This window comes from Ictalurus punctatus, chromosome 3 (genome assembly GCF_001660625.3).
Source record: "Ictalurus punctatus breed USDA103 chromosome 3, Coco_2.0, whole genome shotgun sequence".
NCBI lineage: Eukaryota > Metazoa > Chordata > Actinopteri > Siluriformes > Ictaluridae > Ictalurus > Ictalurus punctatus.
The window spans coordinates 15,874,511-15,889,593 of record NC_030418.2 but is presented as its reverse complement, the minus strand read 5'-3'; the positions used below and the strand labels follow the sequence as shown (position 1 = coordinate 15,889,593).

General features: G+C 38.5%; 2 protein-coding genes across 4 annotated transcripts in view; one reads left to right on the top strand and one right to left on the bottom strand.

The window, feature by feature from the left end:
- The window catches only part of zgc:154058 (Frag1/DRAM/Sfk1 family protein), a 29,440-nt gene extending 27,072 nt beyond the window's left edge, over positions 1-2,368 (top strand). For both annotated transcript variants that reach the window (XM_017464413.3, XM_053679651.1), the window contains one exon: positions 603-2,368. In XM_017464413.3, the coding sequence (XP_017319902.1) occupies positions 603-847 (245 nt within the window). In that variant the 3' untranslated portion in view covers positions 848-2,368. The remainder of the gene's footprint in view (positions 1-602) is intronic.
- Positions 2,369-3,736: 1,368 nt separating this feature from the next.
- On the bottom strand, positions 3,737-11,513 carry mat1a (methionine adenosyltransferase I, alpha). 2 transcript variants are annotated; one of them, XM_017464415.3, is made up of 9 exons: positions 11,295-11,513; positions 9,776-9,853; positions 9,438-9,560; positions 9,239-9,351; positions 9,007-9,150; positions 8,295-8,513; positions 8,005-8,187; positions 7,699-7,832; positions 3,737-6,972 (listed from the first exon to the last, which is right to left on the bottom strand). In XM_017464415.3, exons 1-9 carry the CDS (start codon positions 11,368-11,370, stop codon positions 6,870-6,872), a joined length of 1,173 nt encoding a protein of 390 aa, XP_017319904.1. In that variant the 5' UTR covers positions 11,371-11,513; the 3' UTR covers positions 3,737-6,869. The 2 variants fall into 2 exon arrangements, with proteins under 2 accessions (XP_017319904.1, XP_017319905.1); XM_017464416.3 differs by lacking the exon at positions 3,737-6,972 and having other exon boundaries at positions 7,695-7,832.
- Between the last annotated feature and the right edge of the window lie 3,570 nt (positions 11,514-15,083).

Sequence of the window (15,083 nt, the reverse complement as noted above, 5' to 3'; positions counted from 1 at the left end):
AGCCAAGGAACAGGAATCTGAGGCTCTCACGGGCACAGACTCACCAAAACTGGACAGTTGAAGCCTGCATAAAGACCAGGTGATTTTTTTTTCTTCTTCATCTAATCTTCTAATCTAACTGATCACAGATTCCTTTTCTTGGCTGACAGGAGTGAAACCCAATGTGGTCTTCTGCTGTTGTAGCCTATCCACCTCAAGGTTTCATGTTTCATGCATGCTGACATGAGTTTCTGCTCACAACGTATGTAAAGAGTGATTATTTGAGTTACTGTATCCTTCTTGGCAGCTCGAACAAATCTGACCATATTCCTCAGACCTCTCTTATCAACAAGATGTCAAACTTTTTCTTTGTTCTGATGTTTGATGTGAACATTAACTGAAGTTCTTGGCCTGTGTTTGTATGCTTTTTGCATTGCAGTGCTGCCACATGATTGGTTGATTAGATAACGTGCATGAATGTGCAGTACAGGTGTCGCTAATAACGTGGACAGTCAGTGTATAAGTATTAGTAAAGAGATTCTAATAATGACACATTATGCATTATTTAAGGTGTGTGTGATTGTTTACCATTGTGAGAATTCCTTAACTCAGTTGATCCCAAGGTGGAGTTTTTTTCGTCCAGGAGAGTTTTGTCCTGCAGCACGCCTCAGCCATCTTTGAGTGGGTCTTCTGTGTCATCATCATGCTGTTTTATGGCACATTTGCCTTTGAGTTTGCCAATATCTCCAGCAACACCATGATGGTCTTGGCCAGAGGAGGAGCTTTAAGTAGCAACAGCCAAGATCACAAAATGGAGTCTCTCAGTGGAACTAGTCAGCACCAGCCTGAGAACATGTCCATGCTTTAACCTCATGGAGGGAGAGTTAGCACAGGCCTGCCCATGCTACTCTCTCTCTTTTCCTGTTTCTTGTACACATACATGTACAGTAGGGTGCAGAGGAAAACACTAGTTCAGCTGAGGAGATCTGGCCTACTTTTGTTGTTAATCTGATCTAACCTTTTGCCAAAGGACTTTGCACACATTTTTGCACAATGTTGAGACCAAATAATTGTCCATCTTCAGTGTGACTCTCTGTAAAAAAGTGTCTGTGATGCTTAAAGAAGCAGTGTTATATGGACTATATATGGACTATATATGGACTGCTGTGGTATGTGTTGTTGGCTTTGTGAATGTTCATGGCATTGGAATTGTAAAGATACAGTCTGTTCTAATGTAACAGAGATAGCAGTCAATAACACATCCCTGCCAGCTCAGCTGAGCACTGAGACAATTCTGTGCCAATTCTAGCTGTTTCATGACAAAACCAGAAATGTTTAACTATAGAGTTTATTTTTGCCTTTTATATTCAACCAAATTGCCTGTATCTATGCCTTTAGGTTATGTTTGATATACTCAAACAGAGGTGCTTTTTGCTTTTTGCTCATTGCATATTCTGTTCAGGGCGACTCTTGTTACCGTTGTGCCTTATGAAACGGGGCCAAGCAAAGCTGTCTAATGGACGCCACTAATAATCTGTAATTCTGTGTTGTTTATCATACTATCAGGGACACAGTCCAGGGTTTCAAAAGTATACTTTGTTTTGTACTATAAATGTTGTCAAAGGAATGCCAATAAGGCCAGCAAGAGTTAACTTTATAGTAATGCAGAGCATTCCCATATTTGCTGTATATTTGACTTGTTGGTTTGTAGATGTGATTATATTCTTGCTCATCTCTGTGCCTGAGGCCAGTATATTGAGAGGTGTGGACTGATTGGTATTTGATCTGATTGAAGGCCTGTTTACATTTTCCTGCCAGTTTGGTTCTGAACAATTTCCAGTTTAAGAGGAACAGTACAGATTCCACTTACCAGATACACCAGATCCTTTTTCGTATACATTACTTTAATCGTTAAAGATTTGTGCTTCATCAGTCTGCCATATTTTTGTTTGATTCCACACTTTATATTTGGTTAATTGTGGCTTTAATTCTCAGCTTATTTGGACTTAATCTTGTGCCTATGATCATCTGTGCATACAGGTGTCAGAAAAATGTCATCTGTTGTGATAGTGTGACTTGCAGCAGGACTGCAAGTCTGTTACACAAAAAGCCATTTTTTCGATAGAAATACTCTATTACACACTGTTCCTTTTTATGTTGGATGTTGATTTAAGTGCGCATAAACACAAATCCTGTTACCCATTCTCTAGTTACATTCATAGAATATGTATTCTTTGCTCCTTATGTCTTTATCAACTAAAGGCAATTCTAAATTTTAAATCAATGTTTCCTGTTGTGCTTGTTTTTAGTTTAGTCAAATCCTCAGGAAAATCTGTTACACCCACTTGGAGTCTGTACTTTTAATAAAGTTCAATTGATTAAGTATTAATTAATGAGTGAACGTTTTACAGTAAAACTGGCATACACTTGAAGCATATTTGTCATGTTACAAGTGGACTGTAAGTATTACATCTGATTTGCAAAGATATTTACACGTTTATGGTCTGTATGTGCCATGTAACTATTTCCCTGTTCATCGCTTTAAACTTGCAGGACCGCTAAGATATTATTGCTATTATAGCATTACTCTGTCCAATACAGGGAGAAAATCAGGAGGATCCTTTACCTTGCTTTGCCAATAATGACTTTCTGAGGACATGGCTGTCTGTTGCTTAACTTGATCCACTCACTTTCTGAGTTATTGCTTCAACCCAGTCACAGAACTTTTTTTGCTGAGCAAAGAGTGATAACACATTCAAAATCCAATAACACAGACAGCAAGTACAAATATACAACCTCAGTGCACATGTGCAAACACACATAGCAGAAAACAGATATTGGGTAAAATAACTGATATGCTGACTGTCAAAAGGCACCTTCCTGTGCCTTTTTATTACACCAAAGACTGAAAGGGTTTTGGGATAAATCGAAGACGCGTTTTATTGTACTGTATATTTGCCTTAAGCTGAGAAAAAATAAAGCAAATATAAATAAAGCTGCTGACCAAGGCTTCTTTGTTGTCTACAATACTAAATGGGACGACTTCTTTTGTTGTATCATCTATCTTAAAGCCGTGATGTAGATATTATATGTAATTTCATGTAGTAGCATTTTGGTATGGCTGTAAAATAGGTCTGGCTCTGTGTATTGTGGAGAATTTAAATGCTGTAAATATACAGTACAGTGGGCTCCAAAAGTCTGAGCTCACACTGAAAATCTGTTTTTGGGGGGTTTTTTCCCCCCATTTAAAACTGCGTATTAAAGTTTTAGAATTTTGGAAATATTCTGCACTATGACTAGGTCACTATATAAATGTAGGCAAATTTGTGATATTGACCATGTTAACACCTTTGCACAAAATTTCAGATTATTTGAGCCCCATCACTTGCATTGAAGCATGTGTTCAGACGACACGCCGATGAATTTGATCAATCATGGATCATCAGGTTTTACACAAACTTGTGGAGTCCATGCTGGCTCAATTGCATGCAGTCAGTAAAGCGAAGGAAGGACATACCAATACTGAGAAAATCTGAAATTCATGTAAATATTCTAGTATAAATCTGTAATTTGAATATTATTTGTAATGAAAAGAATGCAAAATAGAAGCATTTTCACTAGCGGTCTCAGACTTTTGGACTCCAGTGTATATTTGGTGCACTTGTGCCTAAATTTAGGTATTTCTGCATGAGAAATCCACCAGATATACATTTTTGTATGGAATAGCTGTGATGCAATAACCCGTGCATAATAGAGGTTCTGGTTAAATGACTGTTCCACTTTTTTAATAATAATTATTCACAATTATTTACACAGATCAAATCACGTATGACAAAGACAGGTCACAATTGAACAGAACTGGTCTGATAAAAACAGGCAGGATTTGTAGTGCTGGCTATAAAAAGCAGTATCTTGGACATATAGAAAGGAGGATTAGTATACCTCAGTCATACAGCATGATTTGGAGTTTAGCTGATTACACAGACACACTCATACACTAGCTGTTGGTGCATAATGTTCTTACTTTATACCACAGTGAATCTGTAAACAGGCAGACACTGATATGTTTTTCGTGCCATACTCTGGTATAAAAAAAAAAACAAACATTTAAAACTTATTTTATATGAAATAAGGCACGAAGTTAATTTCTTAAGCCGTATGATGCCTGTAATGTTTTGACATTGATAACAGTCTCACACCAAACTTATTTTACTTTAAATATTATAATGGTCCACCAATTCATACCCATGCTTCACTACAAACCAACAAAAAAGTAAAAGTATCAGGTTTTAAAATGGAGCCGCACAACTTGGACAGAACACCATATTGCAATTGCATACAGTATGTATTGCAACTGAAGTATAGTACAAACACCCAGTATAGTAAGAAAAAAAAAAAAATGGTATAGTTGCACCCTTTGTTGTGACCTGCATTATAGTGAGCAGCATTATTTGATTGATACTTTTTTTGCATTGCAGGTCCTATTAATGCATAAGACAATAATGATTTTCAGTCAATAAACTGAATTTCTCCATGAAAAGCAGCAGATTTTTGTGTGTGGAGATGATAAGGACAAGACAACTGCACTTCAACTAGATAGTCATATACAGTGCTATGAAAAAGTATTCTGATTTCATCTGTTTTTGTGTATATCTCTTTAAATAGTACAATACAGGTTTTATTTATGAATTAATTTTTTATTGAAGCAAAAAAAAAAAAAAATCCAAATGCTTCCGATAACTGGAAATCAATGTTTCAGTTACTTCTAGGACTAGGACTTACTCCTATGCTTTGGATCATTGTCTCGCTGCATAAATCAGTTGCGCTTGAGTTTCAATTTACGGACGGAAGACCGGAGACACACCATCACACATCCACCACCATGCTTGACCGTAGGTATGATATTCTTTTTGTGGAATTCTGTGTTTGGTTTATGCCAGATGTACCGGGACCCCTGTTTTCCAAACAGCTCCACAGAACATTCTCCCAAAAGGATCATCAAGGTGTGTTTTTGCAAAATTCAGTCAAGCCTTAATGATGTTCTGGGTTAGCAGTGGTTTTCATCTTGCCACTCTTCCATGGATACCATTTTTGCCCAGTGTCTTTCTGATAGTGGAGTCATGAACAGTAACCTTTTGTGATGCAAGAGATGCCTATAGTTCCTTTGATGTTGTCCTTGGCTCTTTTGTGACTTGCTGGATAAGTCATTGTTGTGCTCTTGGAGGAATTTTGGAAGGTCGACCACTTCTGGGAAGGTTCACTACTGTGCAGTTTTATTTAGAGATAATGGCTCTCACTGTGGTCCTTTGGCATCCTAGAGCCTTTGAAATAGCTTTGTAATCCTTTCCAGACTGATGTATTTCAATCACCTTCTTCCTCATCATTTCTGGAATTTCTTCTTTACTTCATGCTGTTGAAAAAGTTCTATTGTGTTATCTAAGTGTTGATTTGATTGAACAGGGTTTGCAGTAATCAGGCCTGGTTGTGTCTGCATTATGAATGCAGTGTCATAGATTTGGGGAATTAGTAACTACAGCGGCAAATACATTTTCACTCAGGCAAGCAAATAATTTTTCACAACACTGTACAATATTTTGTATATGATACCATAATGAAAATAGTGGTAATTTGTGTGTTTCCCACAAGGATTCTAAAAAGTATTGACTGTAAGTCTTATCTAGCACTCAGTTTAAGCTGCTGTGGTACTTAAGACTTAAGTTATAGGAAGTGACTGCACTTACAACTTATATATTGCACTTACAATTAAGATATGAATGGCTCTGAATTAGAGCTGTTACTGCAATCAGTCCCTGAGCAGTATAAATTTCCATGTGGTCGGTTTGTTTCAAAGGCAGCAGTTGTTGTGGAATTTCTTGCCAATGCTTTTTACAACAGTGTTAACTTTGCATGTTAAAATAAGACAAGGTTGAGCAAAAATAATGCATGTTCTACAGATATGGAAAATCGGAAAATACACTATATGGCAAAAATGTTTGTGAACACCTTACCATCACACCCATATATTGGTCTTGCCTAAACTGTTACCACAATGTTAGAAACACACAATTATATAGGATGTATAGGGGACTAAGGGGCCCAAACCTGTTCCAGCATGACAATGCCCCTGTGCAGTGAAATGAAGTCCACAAAGACAAGGTTTGCCAAGAGTGGACTGGAAGATCTCGACTGGCCTGGAAATGAAAACCCCATTGATGATGATCACCTTGATGATGATTTGGAATGCTGACTGTACCTCAGGCCTCCTCACCCAACATCAGTGCCTGACCTCACTAATGTTCTTGTGTCTAAATGGGCAAATCCCCACAGCCATGCTCCAAAATCTAGTGCAGGGGTCTTCAGTCTTATCCACAAAGGGCCGGTTCGGCTGCCTGCTTTCATTCCAACCAAGTAGGAGCCACAACTGATTCCCCTTGTTTAATCAGTTCACCTTGTTCAACTATCAAGTGTACATCCCATTTGGCTGGTATGAAATTCTGCAGCCACACCAGCCCTTTGCTGATAAGATTGAAGACCCCTGATCTAGTAGAAAGCCTTCCCAGAAGAGTGGATGTTATCACGAATGCAAAGGGGGACTAAATCAGGAATGGGATGATCAAAAAGCACAGATGGGTGTGATGGTCAGGTGATCACCAACTTTTGGCCAAATAGTCTATTTTGTATTGACAGTGCCTTCTAAAAAAATAAATTAAAAAAACACCGCATGAGAATTTTCATACACTGTTGAGTCTCGTTTCAGATGAATATATTGGCATTCAGATGGTGAGATGAGTAAAACCACGAGGGACGGGAGAAGGCAGGATTGCTCTCAGTTATTCTGATAGAGGTCTTCATGGTTGTCTCATGGAAGCGTCTCCTGAGCCTTGCTCAGCTTAAAATACAAGGGTTTTGGGAACCTCCCAGGTAAATCCAGGTCGGCCAAAGTGACCATAGCAGGCAGTTTCCTGGTAAATGGGCCTCTTCAGCTTCAGGTCCCTGTCAACAGAAGTAATTTATTACTGCTTATAGCCTAACATGCTTGGAAGCGACATAAACTGGTTCTCTTTCATGTACGAGTTCACAGACAGATGCAACGCTTTAACTGATATGGGAGAGACAGTAATGCCATTCTTCTGATACAGAAAGCAGGGCTAAATATGTTCTCTTGGAATCTTGGTCATGGATGGCTGTGGCATCACTGGGATTCAAACTCACAACAACATGGTGAATCTTCACTACCTCTGGGGCTTCTAAAAGTTAGTATATTTAACCCAAAATACACCGATACGTTTAGTTTTTTTAAGCTGAAAATGTATTCTAGCCTCTTGTGCTGTCTGTATATCCTTTATGACAAACTGTGGCTAGAAAAAAACATTTCATACATTTAAATATAAAAATTTGTTCTGTAAAGGATAGCAATGTTATTTAATCTTATTAAATCTATTTCAAGCAAGCTAGTTAACTTATAGTACAATTTTATTATAGGAATAAAAAAAAATATGCATCAGCGTGAAATTAGCATGTGTAAGAGGTGTTGGTGATTCTTTTAAAATTTTTTCTAATATATTATAATTATTATGGGATATTAAGTGAATATAGCATGCTTTTAAGTGTCGTGTAAATCATGCTGTAAAGTCTTACTCTTTCATTTGTCTTTTCTGCTACTTGTATTTAACATAAATATTTAGGCCAGAAAGTAACACATAGAAGACAACAGTTTACCTAACAATAACACCCGGCCGAAGGTCAAAGTTTTTGTTGACAATATGAAGCAGTTCTTTCTCCGTCTTCTCAGATGAACCGTAGGTAAAGAGTGAGATAGACAGTGGGTGGTTCACTCCAATAGCATAAGACACCTGGACAAAAAGACAAAAAGTACATGAATTTGTATATTTTTACATCATTGTTTTATAACTGGTTTATTATTTAATTTCATCCTAAAACAAGACCATAGTTTCCCTCTATTACTGAAGTGTGTTGTATTTGTGTTTCAGGGAAAACATTTGCAAAGATAATGTGTTATCTCACCTGTACAAGAACTCTCTTGCAAAGTTTAGCTTTGACCAGAGACTTGGCCACCCAGCGGGCAGCATAAGCTGCAGAACGGTCCACCTTAGTGTAGTCCTTTCCAGAGAAAGCTCCACCACCATGGGCACCCCATCCACCATATGTATCCACAATGATCTTCCTCCCAGTGAGTCCAGCATCTCCCTGAGATTCAACCAAATTAACGGTCAACCTGTTGCCATTAATGCTTTAATTCTTGTGTAAATGTAGGCATGAAGAAAAACCCAAGAACTTGTCATGAAGAAACTCACCTGAGGTCCTCCAATAACAAAGCGGCCACTGGGCTGTAGATGGTATATGGTCTTGTCATCGAGATACTTAGCTGGAACTACAGCATTGATGACCTTCTCCTTCAAAATCCTCTTCTGCTCCTCCAGTGAGATGAATTCATCATGCTGGACTGAAATGACCACAGTGTGCACACGCACAGGAACCATGGCTCCATTCTCCTGCTTGTAATGTACAGTCACCTGCAGGTATGGAGAACCCCAAGCATATTATAGGAACATTCACGGCATATCTTTCTCATTAAGGGAGTTCTCCGGGTGTACAATCCATTATTGCAGAAAGCCTGGCTCAGCTGGGCTCTAAATAAGAATCTACAGCGGCAGTAAAATAGCCACTTGAAGGACATGCACAATAAGGATAAACACTGTGAGCAAGAAAGTTTTAGTTTAGATAGAGGAGCCTAGCTTGGGTTGCTGGTAAACTCTAAAGGCAACACCGAAAATGCAGAGTGGACAGCAGCATCCCACCAAATATGAGGCAAATGGCCCTTGAATGTCCTTCTTCTCAGGGTCATTTTCATCACATTAAATAAAAAAAGAATGCTTATCATCTTGCTCAATATGAATGACAACTACTGGTTAAGAGATAGATAAGATGACCACACCAGCTGATAGTTCACATTGTTACTGTCAATAGTCAATTGCAGAAAAATCTACCATAAGGCTTTATTCTAACCTGTGTTTTAGAATCCGGACGGAGCCAAGGAATAGTGCCATCACGACGCAGTTCAGCCATTTTGGCATTGAGTTTGTGGGCAAGGACAATGGTTAGAGGCATGCATTCCTCTGTCTCATCAGTGGCATAACCAAACATCAGACCCTGCCAAAGCAGAAGTTATAGAGTGATCATCCATTGTAGTTATAGTTCATTCACTAATTCACGCTGTTATTGTAGTTCTAATTTTTACCTGGTCTCCAGCTCCAATGTCCTCTTCACGCCGATCAATGTGTACACCCTGTGCAATATCAGGAGACTGCTGCTCAAGAGCCACCAGTACATTGCAGGTCTTATAGTCAAAACCTAAGAGCAGATAGAAATTATACACAAACAAAACATAAACACACTTTTCTAAATGACTGAAACTTCATTTGTCAGGATATTCTTACCTTTATCAGAGTTATCATAACCAATGTGTTTGATGGTGTCCCTCACAACTTTCTGGTAGTCCACACTGCCCTTGGATGTGATCTCACCACACAGAAGCACCATACCAGTCTTACAGACAGCCTCTAATATATAAGATAGACAACATAATCAGAGGCATATACATATACAAAATATACCATGATTAATAACAGCTAAGAAAAAAATCCATGGAGCTGAATGAAGACCAATGTTAGTGTTGTAAATTAGAGGACTAATCATTAGTGACTATTGTTAGAACTGAGAGAGAATAGTTCTGTGTAACAGGCAGTAGACAATAGTTTATTATTTATGTACTCGCCACAGGCCACTTTGGCTTCAGGGTCCTGTTTCAAATGTGCATCAAGGACTGCATCACTGATCTGGTCACAAATTTTGTCTACAGAAAGCAAGAACAGAAAAATAAAACTTGAACAAAGTTGAATTAGCAGTCAGGATTTTCTTCCAGAGGCTGTATCACTTGCTATGGTTTTGTTCTTGCCACATGAACCCTTTGAATCACTAGAACATAAAATTGAATTTGACAAAGTAACTAAAGGACAGGCATACGTAAAAGAAAAGTAGATTTAATGTGTGCAAACTATTATTAAGACCCTGTAATCAGATATTAAGGGAGATTTAACTGAACATGTTAAAATAGTGAGATTTTAAATTTAATACAAAGATAATATAAAGTTGGATGTTGTACCCCATTTATATGTCCTAATTCTGTGCTTTATATGCCATTATTTTGGAAAGTTAGATTTCCTGAGTTTTTCACACAAATGGAGTATAGAATGCTTCAGAAATATGTCCCAGTAAGAGCAGGAGAATGCTTTCATGCTTTCAGCTGCACTCCATCCCATTCTGCACTGAGGCAACAGCTTATGTGTATTACATCAGAAACAATGAGGGCAAACAGTCTCTGAAGCTTCATGAGGCCTGAACATCGATACAAACCAATGGAGTCATGTCTATGCTGCATGTTTAAGGGTGAACCAGAAAGATTATGCATATGTTCTGCTTTTTCCCTCCACATCAATAGCCCACATCATGCTTCACTGATTTAGTTTCAAAGGTTGTCTAAGAGACCCAGGGGCTTCATGAGAGAATTGCATCACTCACTCTATTGCATATTTGACCTTGCATTTGACATTTAAAATTCTGTGGAGTAAGTGCAATCCAGCCATGGCTTTCAGTCAGTTTGGACACATATTAAGGGAGCCAAGAAAGTCTCTTCTACTGATAATAAATCGGAGGTCTGGCTAATTCCCACACAAGACTGCAGAAGTGCTTTCTTAGTAAAATATTAACCTTGTCAGTACCAAGGTCAATTCTTAGAACCATGTGATCAAATACCTAATATCAGATACGTGATTTTTTGCACATTTAGTGCAGATACTCCTCCCAGGGGGCAATAAAAGCACTGACTGCTAAAAGTAGGGTGTTTGTATACTATAGTATTCACTGAATGCAATACCAGCTAAGTACATGGTTGAGTGAGACAACTTTTGAAACTAACCACATGCTCAATCCTTTTGCACAAAAATCTTTTTTTAAGCACTTGTGTCATAAATGGTCAGTATTAGTAGTTACAAGTGTACATTACTACACCATATGCAATCTAATCTGTATCTTGTTTGCATTTTCTTCTGTCATGTGAGGGAGATTAGCAAGCACTGCCTAACCCTCTCAACAAGAACTTGTTGAAGCAAATATACCGCTGAGTCAGCAAGTAGCTGTTGAGCTGTTTGCACGTGTTGGGCTACACAGTTTAGGAAATTACAGCGGGATTTTACAGAACAGTGTAGAAAAAAAAAATGTAATAGATAAAGCCTCACCTGGATGCCCTTCTCCCACTGACTCTGACGTAAACATGAAAGAACCATCATCTGTGAAGTCATTCATTGCATCCATGTTTGTAATCTAACTCGATAAACTAGAAAGCAATATCTAAAAGGGGCTTTTAGGTTTCTAAGTGCAGCTGAAAAGTATTCTTTATATCCTTCAGATTTTAGGATCTCAGATCCTACAGTTAGGTCACTGAATATCAATAGGTCTCTAAGCAAGCATGCTCCTATTTATGGCCACACGCGCACACACACACACACACACGCACACACACACACACACACACACACACATACATACATACATATGCCTTATGTAAATCGGTGAGGTTGAATGTTCCAGGGGGAGTTGTGGAGGGAGGGGATTCAGAGTTTAAAGGCACTCTGTTAACCCTTTATTGTCTGACTAGAGTGTAGAAAGAAGGGCAGTAGGACATCGGCATATGGTTGGACTCCTTGCCTTGTGATCAGGTTCCTATGAGTATCTCAAAATAGCATTGCTGTGCTCCAGTGTGTTGTACACTGAGTTTAGAAACTGAGTTTAGAATGGGAAAAGGTAATAAAGCTTTTACAAAGCAAATATAACTGCATTTTACTAAATGAGAGGTTTTGATGTTTGTACACACGTTATCTGATAACTTACACAGTAACATTTAGCTGTAACGAGATTTTGAGACTTGATAGCATGCAAGCAAGGACTGTGCACTAACAAAAGTGTTTTAGAGTGTTTTAAATAACATGATGAGTGCAGCTCATTTGTGATTTTTATTCACTCTTAAGTATGTGGTATTTCAGTGCCAAATTTTTGCAACATATTTATCATGCAATGCAAATTCTACTATGTTAAAATATGCCTACCACACATTTCCTCACCATTCAGATAAACATGGCAATATTAACTATATAACTAGTGAACAGTAATCAAAATTGCTGCTAATCAGCATGAACGCCAAACCCTGTTAAAGTCTCCTACCATGCATGTGGAATTTAATCTAGGGCACACTGTGTTGAAGGACAGTTTTGAACTCACATTTATTATTGCATAATTCAAATCACATGATGAGTATATGCGCAAAAGACGCGACATAAAAAAAAGCCCAGTCTTGATTTCCTTTTTTTAGTTTTCATAACCACCCATATGGGTATAATTATAACAATGGCATGCTAAGGAAGAGAAAATGAGAATTTAGGAGAAAAGCATATACTGTGACCTTCCAAGACCAGCACCCATTCATCCATCCATCTTCTATACCACTTTATCCTTTTCAGGGTCACGGGGAACCTGGAGCCTATCCCAGGCTATCCCAGGGAGCATCGGGCACAAGGCGGGGTACACCCTGGACAGGGTGCCAATCCATCGCAGGGCACAATCACATACACACTCACACTCCCATTCATACACTACGGACACTTTACACATGCCAATCAACCTACCATGCATGTCTTTGGACTGGGGGAGGAAACCGGAGTACCCGGAGGAAACCCCCGCAGCACAGGGAGAACATGCAAACTCCGGACACACAGGGAATCGAACCCCCGACCCTGGAGGTGTGAGGCATACGTGCTAACCACTAAGCCACTGTGCGCCCAAGACCAGCACCATTTTCAGTAAAACAGCCATGATGCCAACTTGAGCACCATAGCTGCCCTCACGTTCATCTTTACCTGAAGAGCATGTATATAATGCATATGTCTGTTGGTAAATGAGGCTGAACTGTGTAGGGGTAAATTTTACATTGATTATGTTACAGGTTGCCCAAAACATACAGCCAGATTGTGGCTATGTGTCAATGGTTCTAAAAGCTTCTAGCACACTCCTTGTTCCTTTAGCAAGATTTATTTTGGTGGTGAACAACTGGTTGAAAAGTGCAGAATATGAAAATCCTGTATGTTATTGGTCAGCCTGCCATGCTAATAAAGCTTTAGCTGCACAAAATGACACTGTGCTGCTATGCTGCTTTGAATAAGACATCACTATTTGATTTAGCTTTAGACTCATATAGTCCACTCAGTAAGTATTGGAACAGCAATTCCAATTCTTTTGTATTTGCTATGCACTAAAGACATTTGGATTTAAGATGAATTTGAGAAGACATGAAAATGGCACCTTTGGTAGCAGGCAACCCCAATTTTAGGTGAGCAAAAGTATAGGAAGAGATAGTCTTAAATAAGTAAATTAATGTAAATAACACTTAATGATTGGTTGCACATCCCTTGTTTGCAATAAATGCATCAGGCCGGTGACCCACTGACATCACCAAACTGTTGCATTCTTTTTTGTGTTGTTTTGCCAGGCTTGTACCACAGCTTCTTTCAGTTGTTATTTGTTTCAGAAGGTTTCTCCCTTCAGTCTCCTCTTCAGGAGGTGAAATACATGCTCAATTGCGTTAAGGTCTGTTGATTGAAAAGGTCAGTCTAAAACCTTCCACTTTTCTCCCTGATGAAATCCTTTGTTGAGTTGGCAGTGTGTTTTGGGTCATTGTCCTGCTGCATGATGAAGTTCCTCCCAATCAGATTGGATGAATTTCTCTGCAAACTGACAGACAGAATGTTTCTGTAGACCTCTGTATTCATTCTGCTGCTACCATCATGAGTTACATCATCAATAAAGATTAATGAGCGTGTTCCAGAAGCAGCCAGGTAGAGTTAATCTTGGTTTCAGAACTTTTGTGGGTCATCTCTGTATTACTTTGTGAATTCCAATCTGGCCTTTGATGCTTACTGCTAATGAATGGTTTGTATCTTATGGTATGGCCTCTATATTTCTGCTCTTAAAGTCTTCAATCAGTGGATTGTGCTACTTTCACCCCTGCCCTGTAGAGGTTGTTGATGACTGACTGTTGTTTTTGAGTTTTTCTTCACAGCTCTCGCAATATTTCTACCATCAACTGCTGTTGCTGTTCAATGTCTGTTTGTTAGAACACTAGTGGTTTCTTTCTTTTTCAGGACATTTCAATTGTTGTATTGGCTATGCCCAATGCAATGTTTTTGATAAATTTTCCATCAGCTTCAAAATGGCTTGCTTTTCTTCCATAGACAGTTCTCTTTTTCTCTCAGTTGACTTATCCTTTTTTAACAACAAATCCAGTCTTCGCAGGTGAAACCCAGGGTGAAAACAAAGAGTAGACATTCAGAGCTATTAATTGCTTAAACAATCAATTTAACATGGCACAGTGGGGCAACAATAAATACCTGTCAGTCAAATGTTCCAATATTTTTGATCACTTGAAAAATGTGTGCATTCAAACAAAAAGTCCAATGTTCTGAATCTTTAACACATCTAGATGTAAATATCAGGAAATGAAATTCTGATCTATCATTTCAAATTCCTCAATTGATCTCGAACCCAAATGTCTTCAGTGTATAGCAAAAACAAAGAATTGGCCTTGTCATGCTAATACTTTCAGAGGGGATTGTATACACCACATTCATCTCTACCCTGAGTAACATATGCATTGTGGACAATAATGTGTGAGCTGCACCCAAGACACTAAAACAAGAAGTTAATGACTGATCATTAACTGAACTGAATCATTTTGCCAGCGCAGACAGAATCACACTGAGTAGAAAGATAAACATATCAGTGCTATGACCTTGCCAATATTTTAACTGGTTAGGTGTCAGCATAGAGAATTAAAAGGAGTACACTGAATTATTTGGCATTGTCCCTCAATATGGGTCATTTTATTGTTAGTATATGAATAGTTGCCATCAAAAATGTTCATTTCCGGTTACACAAACTATGGTCATGTTAAATGAGATTTAAACTGATCTAAACTT

Coding starts and splice junctions, on each gene's coding strand:
- mat1a (XM_017464415.3), bottom strand. CDS start 11,370: ATGGATGCAATGAATGACTTCACAGATGATGGTTCTTTCATGTTTACG. Junction 9,854..11,294: donor AGTGGGAGAAGGGCATCCAG/GTGAGGCTTTAT, acceptor TGCTTTCTGTAG/ACAAAATTTGTGACCAGATC. Junction 8,188..8,294: donor TTGTTATTGGAGGACCTCAG/GTGAGTTTCTTC, acceptor GTTGAATCTCAG/GGAGATGCTGGACTCACTGG.